This window comes from Chaetodon trifascialis, chromosome 11, assembly GCF_039877785.1.
Source record: "Chaetodon trifascialis isolate fChaTrf1 chromosome 11, fChaTrf1.hap1, whole genome shotgun sequence".
Classification (NCBI taxonomy): Eukaryota; Metazoa; Chordata; class Actinopteri; order Chaetodontiformes; family Chaetodontidae; genus Chaetodon; species Chaetodon trifascialis.
In genome coordinates, this window is record NC_092066.1 from 20,239,399 (window position 1) to 20,253,464 (window position 14,066).

A 14,066-nucleotide genomic window follows, 5' to 3' on the forward strand; every position below is an offset into this window, starting at 1 on the left:
GCGTTGTCCTTTAACACACACACAGACACCACGACAAGTCACTGCTGAGGATTCTGAAAACTGATTGTTTTATTAGAAAATGACATGAAACAGAAGATTTACAGACAGAATACTCATCCTGGTCTTCTCTTTACATTTTAGCTAAGGTAGTGATCTGAAACAGTCTGGCAGAGATTGCACTGAAGTCCATTAAGAGCACCATTACTGACATCCAGCATCCAGTGTTGTTTTTAATAGAGGTCTATAATTATGGGATGTTATGAAATTACACTAATACACATGTTTTACAGCCCACTTTTGTCCTTGTACAACAAAGGGTTGTACTAGAGATTTTCCAGACTTCTATCTCTTGTAATTGTGCTCATATACTTAATATGTAAAATATACATCTTGCAGACAGTATCATGCCTTTTTTTTTACTTCCTGCATCACTACAGTCTACAGGAAATAAAAGAATTCAGGAGCCTCTGTAAACAAGCAAGGAGACATGGCTCAAGTGTTGCTTGAAATGCAGGGATAAAATTTTTTTTTTATGACTACAACTTAAATTTAAAACAATTTCTTGACCTCTAAAACTAAATCTTATTTTTTTTAGTGCATGAGAAAATGTCAGTTGTTGAGAGGATGAAAGGCACAAGGGAATTCATAAGGAGGTGGATACTCAAGATACTCTAAACTGTTCAGCTGAATGAGGCGTGAAAAACAGGAGCAACAGAAGACAAGTGAACGCAACATGCGCGGCTGTGTTTAAAATCCTACGCCCTTCAGTCTCAAATTCATGTCCTTAGGTTTCCCAGTCAAATCAAGTGTACTGGGTTAGAGAATTTTATAATAGTTGTGGGTCATTAGTAAGTGTTAAGATGATTTTCAACAAAGTGGAGATACTGAAGCCAAATATTTCAAAAAGGAAATCAGCTGAAAGGGAGTGAGCATGTGTGCCGTGTCAGGAGCCACATGAATAAATATCTATGGAGTCAAACATCAACCATCAACTACAATCAGCTTGGTAGCTTAAAAACCTGGATGGTATAAAGTTTCTAGGGACAGCTGTCATTGCAAAAAACCCTGAAAAACTGAATATTTTTAGTATTTCCATATAATGCTGGCATATTACAAAGCTTTTGCCATCAGTCACATTTATGCTTGGATTCCAGAGGAGGGGGGGACTGAGTTCATGTATGAAGCTGTGATTTCCCGTGAAAGAACCGTGTTGTTCAGCAATAAAAACAACAAAATCAGGAATTTAAGAAACAGCAGCTTGGACTGTGGCGCAGAGGGTGTGACAGCAGAAAAAAAACCTCCCGTCAATGTGGGGCAACGCCTGCTGACTCATCCACAGACTGCTGTCATAGTCCCGTCAGACTGAATGGCCGCTGTCAGTGGCCTGCAGCACTGAGTCCAGGGAAGGAGTCGATCTGGACTGTATCCTGAAAGGTCGATCCTTGGCTGCTGTAAGATATACGGACCCTCATCTTCAGGTTCACCTGGAGGGGGAGGAAGGATTTAGATTTATAGATAGGTTTTTGTGTGATGGAGCTATAAGCGGCTCTGCTGGAAATGGAGCAACAACACAAGATTTGAAGCTGGCACATGCTTTGCTATGATGCCGAATACGACAACAGGCTTGTGGGAGTTGTGTGAAAGCTCGGAGATAAAGTGTGAAAATTCATTCTAAAGTCGTTTTTCAAGCTGATCTAACTTTTACTACTCAGGCTTTCATTTTGGGTTTTATCTTCTCCTGTGCTGATATAAAGAGGGATGGATCACAGTGGAACAGACCAGACTTCAAAGTTCTGTGTCAGTGTGAGTCAAGCCCACCTTGTTTGGGTTGTTGAGGACTACCATCTGGGTCACCTTAGCTGCGCCTCGCGCAGGAAGACAGTCCCCACTCGGAGCCTTCATGTGTAACTGGACACTCTGGGGGAAGATCAAATGGAACTTTGAAATTTGAAACACCGAAACACATGCCTCCATTTACTGCACTGATGTCTGCCACAGAGAAAACGGACTCTAAAAGCGACATACTGATACAGCACTTAAAATGTGAAAATACACTAAATGGATTTCTTTTAGTGCACCCTGGCAGCCAAAAATCAATGCAGACAGGGAGAGCTTCCCTGCTACAGACAGTATCTGTACTGACTGTGTGTTTAATCACAGGTAGTGGGACAAACCTTGGGCACTGCAGCCTGCAGGGTGAAGCTGCTGATGTCTGAGTCAGTGGAGTTAGAGGCTGTTAGTGTGACTGTCAGGCCCGAGTCTGACTGTTTCTCACAACTTAGTGTCAACGTCACACCATCTTTGTCATACACCGGCACTGTGGGAGCTGCGGAGAACAGATAAAATGTTGCATTAGTGTAAAGCCAGTACTGAGGGAAAAACACACATGAACCCTGGAGGAGATTTAGGGAGATTATCTGATGGCCTGATTCAGCTTCAGTCCTGCTCATTTTGCATTCATGTCCAAAATCTTTTCCTCTTTCAGTCTAAACCAGTGTGTGTGTGTGTGTGAGGGTCAGACCTGGTGCAAGAAGGACAGGCTCTAACCCGCCCAGCAGATCCAGGAGGTCTCCTCCAGCAGTGCTGGTAGTGTTGGTGGTCAGGCCAGCTGCTGTGCCTCCTACGGCTGGGCTGGGCTGCAGAGTCTCCTCAGAGCCTCCAAGCAGGTCCAATAGATCACACACCTGAGGACAAGCACAGACAGGAGGACAGAGCTGCCTGTTTGAACTCAAAGAGGAACAGAACACGCTGCTCTGCATATTCAAAGCAAACGTTTGAAAAGAGCAGCGAGGCTGTGTGAACGGTATTTGAATGCACCCACATATGAATGGTTACTGAACGAAATTCATCTGTACAGTATAACAAACACACTCTACACTAACTGGAAAAAGCTTCATCACAGTTTGCTTTATATAAAAGCACACACACAGTGATTCATACATGCTTCACAGTCAGCTCGGAGCCTGACCTGACGACGCTTGAAAGCAATACAGTGACATCACAGTTGATCAGTAAAATCTGAGACGGGAAAGACAAAGGTCACAAGTCTAGTCTCGACTCTTGCTATTGTATAACATGCATCCGTGTCATTGTAACATACCTGCTTAGCAGGCTGTTGGGGGAGCTCTCCCTGCTTGACTTTGGGTGCTTGGATCTCCTTGATAGACTCCCCTGCTGGCTCTCCGTTGGTATGACCCGGGGAGTTCTTTTCAATCACAGGCATCCTCTCCAGCACTGCTGCCCTGCAGCAAGAGGGGACATCTCAGAGCTTCATGACCACAACAAAACATTTGTTTACTGATAGTAAAAATCCTTGAAACTGGAATCAATACTGTTCATGTAGTAACAGATTTCATAAGGAACAGGAACAGCTGACTTCTTCATCATGCTGTTGCATACCTCATGTGGTCATATTTTTTGAACAGAGCATTGTATTCAACTGCCCTCTGCTGGAGCTCCACATCTATACAGCTGCCGTAGATGCTGACGATGCTCCTGATGCGACTGGAGGGGACATGAAGGCAAAGAGCAGCAGTCAGGGGACGATTGAGAAACAACTGCAACTATTCAGAAAATGTCTCAATCGGGAGTATTTTCTAAAAAAAAACTTGAAACTGGATGATAGACCCTTGAAACTGCTAAAAATTCCTAACAAAGTATGAAAACCAACAGACCTTTCTAACCAATCAAATACTGCACTACATTTGTTTGTTCTTTCTGAGTTACACACTAAATAAATAAGTGAAATAATTAAAGCCACGGCGCTTTAACAGTACATGGTCACTGTTTGCTGGGAGTGACACAAGTGTTTCTTACTCCACGTTATCGTTGATGCGTGTGCTCAGTTTCATGGTGGCAGTGAGAGCAAAGCCTCTGGTCGCCGGGGACGACATGTGGGACTGCAGAACTGTTTCCAAGGCGTCGAGGACATCGTCCTCGCTGACCTGATCAAGAGGGTACAGGCTCTGAGAGCTGCCAACACATTTTTATGGCACTGAGGCTAGGGATAAAAATGGCACGTTGTAGCTTCTAGCATCCATTTAGCTGATGACACATCACATTTACTGCATGATTAAGACACAGAGCTTTAAAGTATTCATCATATTTTCCTTCATCTCTATGAATTCCAAACAAACACTGAAAAAATATTCTTTGTCGTATTTCTGAATTGTCTCATGGGCTGGATCAAATGGTATATGTTCCCCGGCCCTGAAATAAATAATCCTTCAGTTAAAGTCCTTTATTTTTGTTTTTTTAAGCACTAGTTGCTGCATTGTGTCAAAGCAACGTGCACAGCATTGTCAATGAAAATGTGTGATTGCTTCTTCCCTGGACTTCATGTTGTAGAAGTCTGACTTGAGCTATTACATCTCATGCTAATTTGTATAGTCCTGTAACACCGTGCTGGTGCTCTGTGTACCTGAACAGGCTCAGTCTCCTGACAGTCTCCTCTCAGCAGCAGGTCTCCATACTCTCCTATACACCAGCACGCCACCTGCACCAGGGATTGCTGCACAGACAAACATTACACTCACACAACTGTACGCACATTACACTCACAGCAAAATATAATCATAGGATAACAGTTGACATGTTTGGGAGACTGGCTTGTTGGTCAGTTTTCCTGAATTCACTGGAAGCTAATGTGGTGGAAGACGGGAAACTGCACCACAGTGCAGATGAGTACATGGCTGCTCATCCGACTTGGTTCCAAAAATAAACCTGGTTGCATCAGCCGGTTTCAAACTGAAAGCGTAGCTATTCTCTCTGCCATGGAACCAAAGCAGCTCGCTCTGCCTCACGGCTGACACACACGCTTATTTTAATGAAAACGTCTGAACACGTCTGGAGCTTTGCACATTCTGTGCACTGCAAAATGATCCTAAAATGAAATGGCATGATTTCCCTCTCTGATGTTTGTGTAACAATTTCTGCCCAAAAACTCTCAGTGGATTTAAGGATCTGGGAAATATGAAAGTTATGCTTCACTCTGGGCTCTTCACATTTTAAAGAGTCACGCCTAGTCAAAATTGTAAAATTGTATTTTGTCATGTTTTGATTAATTTATTCTGATTAAAGAGTAATTCCATTCTACTTTGAGTGTCCTGAAAAGCGCTATATAAGTATATTGTACTATCATTATTATTATTATTACTTCAAGACACAAAAAAACTTGACTTAATCAGATATACTGAGTTTTTGCATTTAACAGAAGACTTATTCTTGCTATGATGAACCTAATCACATCTTGAACTCTATTAAATGTATGATAAGCATGTTGAGTAGTAAAGGATCAGCATGGAGCAGCAGATGGAATATTTATAGTGACCAAAAAGCCAGTCCCTCTACAACACACACACACACACACACACACACACACACACACACACACACACACACACACACACACACACACACACACACACACACACACACACACACACACACACACACACACACACACACCTGAGAGATGTCGGTGAGCAGAGCCCTGTAGAGCTTGTGGACAGTGTAACAGTGCAGCTCTGAGGCGGTGGTGATAAGCTGGATCAAGTTAGGCACCGTTTCATCTCTCACGTCGCCCCCTGCCTGGCAGAGTGGAGATCAGAGTCAAACACAAGCGCACACTCACACACTCTGAACTCCATTAGCTAGACAGCTGGCCCAAGTATTTGGGTCGTCCTACATTTCCTTCCAGACACAATGACCTCACTTGGGGGCTGTTTCCATCGCAGTTCATATACATTAAAAAAAGCACATTTATCGACATGGATTAAGCTTTAATTTAAGCCACATCTCCACCCATTTCTATATACTCCATCCTTTTGGGAACAGTGCAAAGGATTAGTGTAAGCATTAGCTTTTCATGTATTCGCTTACCTAGATGGAGCACAAAATGAAAAGTAAGGATGAAACAGAGTGCAAAATGGAAAGCATTAGCCCAGGATAAATGGCTTAGTAAGGACCTGGGGCTGCATGTATTAAAGTTTGCACAGAGGAGGCATAAACTGTCTCCTGTCAAATGTATCATTTCATATCAGGCTTCATGCATGTGGCCCCTGGTGTCTATGCTAAGGCACCGAGCATCCATGGTGGCAGTGGACGACTTAAAAAGAGCTGTGAGGGATGGCCTCCTGTAAGAGGCGGCAGGGTGAAGTGGCTCAGTCTGTATTTACCGTGGTGAGGACATGCAGGATGGTGTCAATGTGCCAGCGCTGGGAGGGCGCATACCTGACAGAGACAGAGACACACACACACGCTCAGTGGTGCTTGAGGCTGAGTCAGATGCACACAAATCCATCTGAGTCCTCCTGCTACTCATATACGCACACACAAAACCAAAGTGCATCAAGTGGCAGAGATATACAGTAGAAACAGAGAAGGCTATTCATGGTCACAGTGCCACTAAGAGAGACAGGGGACAGACACCGAGTGAGACATGTAGACACATACTGTATATTTTAAGCACAGAGACTTTTTTGTGACAGCCTTAACACTTCATCAGCTGCATCACATCAGTGCTCATATTATCCAATCCCAGCTTGGAACAACAGAGCACATTAAACGTATTGGCGTGCGCATGAGCGTTATGCGTGCGTGCATGCAGGGGTCTGTGTATGTGTGCGTTACGTGTCTGCAGCGTGTCACTCACCTCTCTGCAGCGTTGAATATGCCGCTGGCAGCTTGAGCCCTGAGCTCAGGGGGGCAGGAGGAGAGGAAGATGAGCAGCTCCTTCATCATGGAGCGGATGTTGGAGGCAGACACCAGCGCCAAGGAGAGATCCAATGCACGGCTGGGGAGATGGCCAGAGACGAGTCATGCTGGTAAATCTGTGCATGCATACCTTTAAAATGACACTCTGTGTTGAGGTCAGCGTGTTCTCAACGGAGTATACATAGCTTTATGCTGCAGAAAATGAACGTTCACGCACTCAATGTCTCTGCATCCATCAACATTCTCAATTTGGTCCTTGTCCTTTTGGACACTGACTTGTTAGCGCCCACAGGGGGCTGAACAAATAAGGTCAAGTATATATTCTCCATATAAGGAGAACATATCCACGGGGATCCATTAAGTGTTGCTTCATTAGTAGGACTATGATGCTGTGTCCTCAATACTGACATTATCACAAGGCAGGTAATCATGTCATATACTGTAAAAGCGCTTATATATCATCTTGATCAGTTGTACCACAACAAGGGATCAAGTGTTTCTGTATTAATCTATTTACAGAAATCCACAAAGCATCAAATTATTACTTTTGGCAGCAGGAAATGTCCCAAACATAAAATAAAGACATCAAACTTTCAGGGTGGTTTTACACATTTAGAAAAAAATGACTGATTTCCATTTCAAAATGAAGTGATCTCTGAACCTTTTTTATAAATCTGACTGTCCCAAAACACACATCAGGGAGTAAAGCGGGGGGAAAGCGTGACCTCACAGTGTCAGGTCTACTGAACATCTGTGGTGTGACAGCTGTGCCTGACAAGCAGAGAAGAGGTGACACTTACCGCTTGACAGAGGCGTCCTGGTCCTTCAGGCAGTCCACGATGGTTCCCCGGTGGCGCTGCACTGCATTGTGGTCTGTCCCAACAATCTTTTGAAGAGAGATCATGGCGATGTACCTGGAGACGCATACAGAAGAGCCAGAAACAAAGATGTCATGTTTTAAGCTTCATACTGCAGCGTGATGATGTGCTGTGAGGCTTAATCTACAAGCAGATAAACTGTGTTGTGTTGCAGAATATATTTAATAACTAAACATTTTATTTTCACTAAAACTATTTCTAACAATCAGCGAGCAACCAAGATGAACTGACAGTGCTGTACAAACTTGACTTCCTCTCAACATGGCGAGATAAATAATTCATCTTTCCACCTGCAATGTCTTGTGAACTGATTTATTTATGCGTGCACAGGAGAGATGTTATCTACCCGGGCAGGGCTCACAGGAATAAACCAGCCCTATTACTGTCACACAGGCACAGTGAGATTCAGGGGCCCCACAGGTAAAAACCCAACAGACCTGCCCCACCACATGTTCCCTGTTGAGACAAACCAGAAAAATAGGAGCAGTGCAAAACCCCAAGGAACCTGTTACAGGTCTCCACACTGCCTGATGAACAATGACAAGGCCCAAAATGAAGAGATCAGCATGAACAGACAGACAGTGACCTTCTGGTGTGGCTCTATGGCTCCAGGGAAAGTGATTAGTGAGCTCAGGCTGATAACAGCCTGCTGGGAGGCCTCTCTCTCTCTCTGGCTGCATTGAGTTTGCTGTGAGCCTTGTGGAATGGAAAAAAATGGCGAAATGAACCAGAGAACCAAGAGAGGAAGGAGGGAAGGAAAACAGCACCAACCGAATGTTCCTGTCATTGTTCAGGAGGAATCTTCCCAGGATGTTCACAGCCAGAACCTGTGATGACAAGCGAATGTGCATCCATTAATGAACATGTTATTCTTGTGTATGAACGTGGTTAACTACAGTGAGCAGCGCTGCCGGCATCTCACCCTGAGTCCGCTCTCTGATTTGATGTCTAGCACAGTCAGAACAGTCTCATACAGCACAGCATTGCCCACAGTCTTAGTGCTGTCGGTGTTGGTCGCCACCTGTATGGCAAGTCAAACACTCGCCATTAGTCAGTGCATGAGTCACCCAACAACATACATTTACAGCGGATATTAAAGGTCTGTGACCTTTTTTGGATCTGCTCTGCTTCTCTCTGTGATTAAGTGATTCATTGGTTTGAGGTAAGTCTTTCCAGAGGGACATATTCTGGTGCACAGGAAGTGATGTGCTCTACATGTTCCAGTTTATTTGGATTAAGACGAACTGGGTGACTGACTGAGTAGTCAGCATGAGCAGTGATGCTCGTGATGGCTGAACAAAGAATGGAGCGACACCTACAGACACTTCATCAACAGAAGAAGGGATGTAGATAATGAAACAGTTCTTGATAACTGCTTATAATGAACAGAAAAATAAGAGAAACTACATTTAACAGTTATTAATGGCGTAAATGAAAGAAAAGATTGGACCTGAGCTAGCAGGTCGTTCATGGCGTCACTGGCTCCCTCGTTGTTGCGACCCAGAATCCTCAGCAACCTCAAGATGCGTACCTGAAGATGGAGGCAGCGAGGGTGAACAGATGGAAGATAAGTTATTCTGGTGCAGAGAATCAGCAGAAATAAGAGGATGGATGAGAGATAAATCTGTGTGAGTTAGTGAGTGAGAAAGGAAAAATATTAACACAAGTTTTGATTTTAAATTTCCCCTCAGCGCTCAAAGTTCCTGGTTATAAAATAAAATAAGGTCAAATCGATTGATGTCACAGATTCAGGAAAATAGAGAATTATACTTGATTTAAAACAACAGCTGTCTCTTAAGAGTGAACTGCTCTGTAGTCAGTGTAACGCAGTGCAGCAACATGCTGAACGATACTGTAGAGCAGGGGTGGGCAAACTGTTCCACAAAGGGCCACTGTGGCTGCAGGTCTTCTTTCCAACCAAGCAGCAGCACACCAGACTTGACTCATTCAATCAACTGATCTCACTCTTCAGACAGCTGATTGGTCAAACTGTGAGCTCTTGATTGGTTGGAAAGAAAACCTGCAGCCACAGCGGCCCTTTGTGGAACAGTTTGCCCACCCCTGCTGTAGAGGAACCGAGCGGAGCCTCAGTGGACTGACCTGGAGGAAGGGATCGCTGATTCCCGCCACGTCGTGCTCTGGAGAATAACCCGAAATGACCAGACCCTTCATGATCTGAACCAGATCCGGCACTGTCTGAGATACACACAGCACAAACACATTTACAACCCAGAGACACAGAGTAGAGAGACACAGAAGCTGTCAGATGATTGAGTGTGTGTTTGTGTGTGTGTGTGTGTGTGTGTGTGTGTGTGTGTGTGTGTGTGTGTGTGTGTGTGTGTGTGTGTGTGTGTGTGTGTGCCTTTCTGAACCGCTCCAGTGTCTCCGGACTGCGCACACACAGCTCTGTGATGAGCACCACAGCACCGTGTAACACACCTACAAATAAACACATAAACCCATGAGGAATCACTGGAAAATGTGACAAGTGAAACAAAGCGGTAATCGTCTTACTGCGGCGTGTCATGAGGGCAGATCGACTGACCGTGGTTCTTCTCAGAAAGTAGGGAGCGAGCTGCAGGTGCGAAAAGCTCCCCCAGATCCTGAACTTTTCTCACAATGTGAACAGCGCACAAAGCAGCCTGGAGGGACAGAGGGGAGGTCATCAGCACCGTTACATCATCGCTACCCTGAACAGCTGACAGAGGGATGCTGCTTGTCTTACTGCTGACAAAGGAGGGAAATCTGTGTCCAACAACTGCTTTTAAAGAGATGCTGATAAGTAAACACTACATCATGCTCATGGTTAAAGTGCACAAATGATACACACATGATAAATAATAACTCATAGTATCTTTGAAAAGAGCACCGTGTTTTAGTCATGTTGTTTGCCTTGTTTAGAGGCCCAACATAATTTCTGTTATTCACTCCCTTCTAAAACGGTTACAACATTTCATTGAGATCACTTCTCTATAATTTTGTTGAGCGCTACTGAAAAAAGAGGAGGTGTAGGTCCCCACCTTCTTCTTTATGTAGGAGTTGGAGGCTCGGAGCAGCCTGTCAATCTCTGGTGCCAGATCTCTGCACATCTCAGCTGAACCCATGCAGGCCAGTGTGCACAGGGCCAGAGACTGCACATACTGGTTGCTGTGAGAGAGGTCACTGGAAAACACACACATATGACAGGGTTGGTTGGTTGGTTGGTTGGTTGGCTGGTGTGTGTGTGTGTGTGTGTGTGTGTGTGTGTGTGTGTGTGTGTGTGTGTGTGTGTACTGATAACCCTCCCCAATATTTAGCATTCATTAGCTGCTACTACACAGTATAATATAGTTGTAAACAGATACATTTTAAGTGTTTGTCAACAACTGTGATTTCTCACATGAAGCATCCATAACTGGTGAATAAAGACAAAACAACGCTTGATGACATACTGTAACACAGCTGTAATCATATATAATGATATGTATCTTCTCCCTTGTCAAAACCTGGCACCTACATGACCCACAATGCAACTCAACCACCGACTGAACATTTGGCTTTGCTATGCTAGTAGTGGCTAATGTTTCCTCGAGCAGGATTTCAGGTTCAAGCGGGCGTCCTTACTTCTTGATGGAGTTAGTGATGAGCAAGCTGGCATCCTGCTTCTCATCCAGCAGCATCATGGCGCCCAGATACCCCACGCGCTTCTCACTGTAGCGAGGGCTGGCTATCATGCGCACACACTCCATCTAGCAGGAAGAGCAACACTCTGGTAAATGCAGTGACACCACTGATGGCCCCCAGGACATTTTCTGCTCTTTTCCAACTCCATGCGGCGGTCAGACTCATCTTCAGAGCAGCAGCCTCGGAGTTGGGAGGGAGTCAGTGGCCCAGTTTTTTTTTTTTTTTTGACAATGCTGCAGACTTTGCTTGAGGGAATTAAACACAATCCACAGTACTCTACTGACAGGGGAAGTTAATGCACATAGCAACAATATGACTAATATTAAAGCTTGTCATATTTGGCATGATGTACTACCTACAGTGAGCTCCATCATGCATTGCAGCTTTTGCTGAGCACACAGATGATGTCTGTGAGGCATCAGGGCTGGACATTGGGACTGGGCCACTATTCAGCGATGAACTGAACCCAGATCCTGCAGCTGCATGATGGCTTCTCACCCCGCTAGCCCCATTAACCCAAGCAAACCCATGACAGGCATTAGCCAAATCCCCTCACCTGACCAAAGTGAGCAGGGTAGCCCAGCATGTGCACGTAGAGCAGCTTGGCCAGGTTGTGCGATCGCCCCCCATTGTCGGACTGTCTGAACTGTGCCCGGATGGCTGCACACTCCCTCTGGATGACACCTCGCTCCTCACACTGCGTCCTGGCTGACCTGATGGCCCGGATCATCTCCTGCAGGGGTACTGATGGAGACATGGCTGTGTGTGTGTGTGTGTGTGTGTGTGTGTGTGTGTGTGTGTGTGTGTGTGTGTGTGTGTGTGGGAGGGTGGGTGGATGTGTGCATATGGTGTCATGGACAAAACGTAACATTAACAGAGAGCAAAGTACTTATCTATGCAGGGCTGCAGTGTACCTGGTTTCACTTCCTGTTCCTGAAAAGCCTCCAGGTGTGTGTAAGCAATGACAAAGCTGGAACCACGCTATCACACATCTGTAGAAGAGCTGAACTTTCAGTAAAACAAACAACTAAAGTGTGTACATGTCAAAAAACAGTTGAGACAACTTCAAGCGTGGTAACAAGTGAGGTAAACTCATTTAACCGCTATTCACTCCCAAAGCTGGCTAACGAGAAAGTTGCTGTCAATTGTCTGCATTGATATTACTTCTCGACGTTGTAAAAATACATTTTAGATAACGAGATAACTACCGCGTTAGCATGACACTCCCCCGGTCGATGATGCAGGTCAGTGAAACGAGGCAGCGGCTAGCCGACTGACCGAGCTGAGCTAACCTTGCAGATGCTGTCAAGCCTGCTCAGTGACAGACTGTGGAGCTAAACAGCTAGCAGAGTTAGCATTACAGACTGTCTGTGTGAATGGCTTCAGCTCCAAAAATAACGACGTACCTTTTCACTGCGCAGAGAGTCGCCAGTATTTGACAAAGTAAACCGGTTCAGCCGGACCCCTTCCAACACACGGCAGCGGTCAGTCGGCTGAGCACCCAAACACTGTGTGTCCATGGAGTGTCAGCAGGAGAAAAGTAATCACACCACTTCCTGTAAGCGCTTTCAAAATAAAACACATTGCTATATTGCTTTTGTAAATACTGTTGAAAAGATATTTAGATTGCTGTTAAAATCAGACATAATTTAAGAGAACTGGCAGTGATGTATCACTCTGAGGAAGGCCTACTGCATTACTCATCATATACCATTTTCATATGAGACTTTGTGACATGCAGGAACGCACCGGGTCAATTAATAACACATTGATTTGATTTAGGTATGTCAGTTCTAGGGCATTGCAGGGTATTGTTGTAGCTGCCTCACCAGTACAGCTTATTTGGAAATAGCCAGGAAATACTGGAAGAAGTATCAAAATTCCCCCAGCAGAACTCCACCTGTCTGAGAAATGTCAAACTTGAAATAAGAATATATGACATACACTATTTTCTATGCTATTTTATCAATTTGATTGTCTAGTTATACTTTCTTTCATACAAATTTCCCTACACAAACATATACATCCTCCACGTTCTCTGGGAAAATAACAGGCCTCACAGCAGACATTTTGATTTGTCATAATACACAATTATTAATGAATATTTATTATTAATTATCCAATGTTATTAATGATGGCTCTGTTCTATTCAAAGTATCTCAGTAACTAAACACAAGTATCTAAAACCAACAGTGACTTAAAAAAGCCCAACGTGTATCATTTATACAGGCTGTATAAAGACCTCTTCTGGTCTTTAAAACTTCTGAATCTACAGAAACAGCAAGCCCTCATTAATGTCATTCTTTACACCTGTGTGTTGCCTGTTGTGACAGGTCGAGTCTACACTGAAAAGGACTTCTTACCCCACTGTCTCAGAAGATTTGAAATAATCCTAAGATCTGCTCACTATCTTTTTGCAGGGCTTTCAACCAAGTCTCAGGCTTCATCAGCAGATAGACAAGTAAGATTACTTGTGTAGAAAACTGTTCAGGTACAAATATAACCCTTGAGGACTACCTTGGGTAGTTATACATAGTTTTCTACATCAATTGTAGTTGATGGGCATTTTTAAATATATAAATAAATGCACAGATACTTTACCATGGCTTCATAAAGATAAAGGCTTTTATTTTGAAGACAAATCCAACCATTTTCCTGTCTTATTTAGGGTAATGTGACATCTCGACCCAATGAGGCTCGTCATAGCTGCCCAGGACTTCCGCAATTTGATCGCTCACTGTGCGTGGACTCCTCCCCTTCTACGTCAGGTGTTCCAACAGGTAGATGAAACATTAATGAGGAGGCGCAGCA

The 14,066-nt window shown here is 44.3% G+C and overlaps 2 protein-coding genes across 2 annotated transcripts in view; one reads left to right on the forward strand and one right to left on the reverse strand.

The window, feature by feature from the left end:
* LOC139339495 (E3 ubiquitin/ISG15 ligase TRIM25-like) overlaps positions 1-14,066 on the forward strand; it is a 308,448-nt gene that overhangs the window by 181,936 nt on the left and 112,446 nt on the right. The window lies entirely within an intron of this gene.
* Positions 50-12,801, reverse strand: ap1g2 (adaptor related protein complex 1 subunit gamma 2). The gene is made up of 22 exons (XM_070973281.1): positions 12,662-12,801; positions 11,812-12,014; positions 11,196-11,320; positions 10,613-10,754; positions 10,138-10,234; positions 9,955-10,031; positions 9,693-9,788; positions 9,043-9,123; positions 8,515-8,613; positions 8,364-8,419; positions 7,515-7,628; positions 6,653-6,793; positions 6,177-6,231; positions 5,467-5,589; positions 4,421-4,510; positions 3,817-3,944; positions 3,400-3,504; positions 3,101-3,242; positions 2,522-2,684; positions 2,175-2,326; positions 1,819-1,917; positions 50-1,484 (listed from the first exon to the last, which is right to left on the reverse strand). Exons 2-22 carry the CDS (start codon positions 12,010-12,012, stop codon positions 1,377-1,379), a joined length of 2,394 nt encoding a protein of 797 aa, XP_070829382.1. The 5' UTR covers positions 12,013-12,014; positions 12,662-12,801; the 3' UTR covers positions 50-1,376.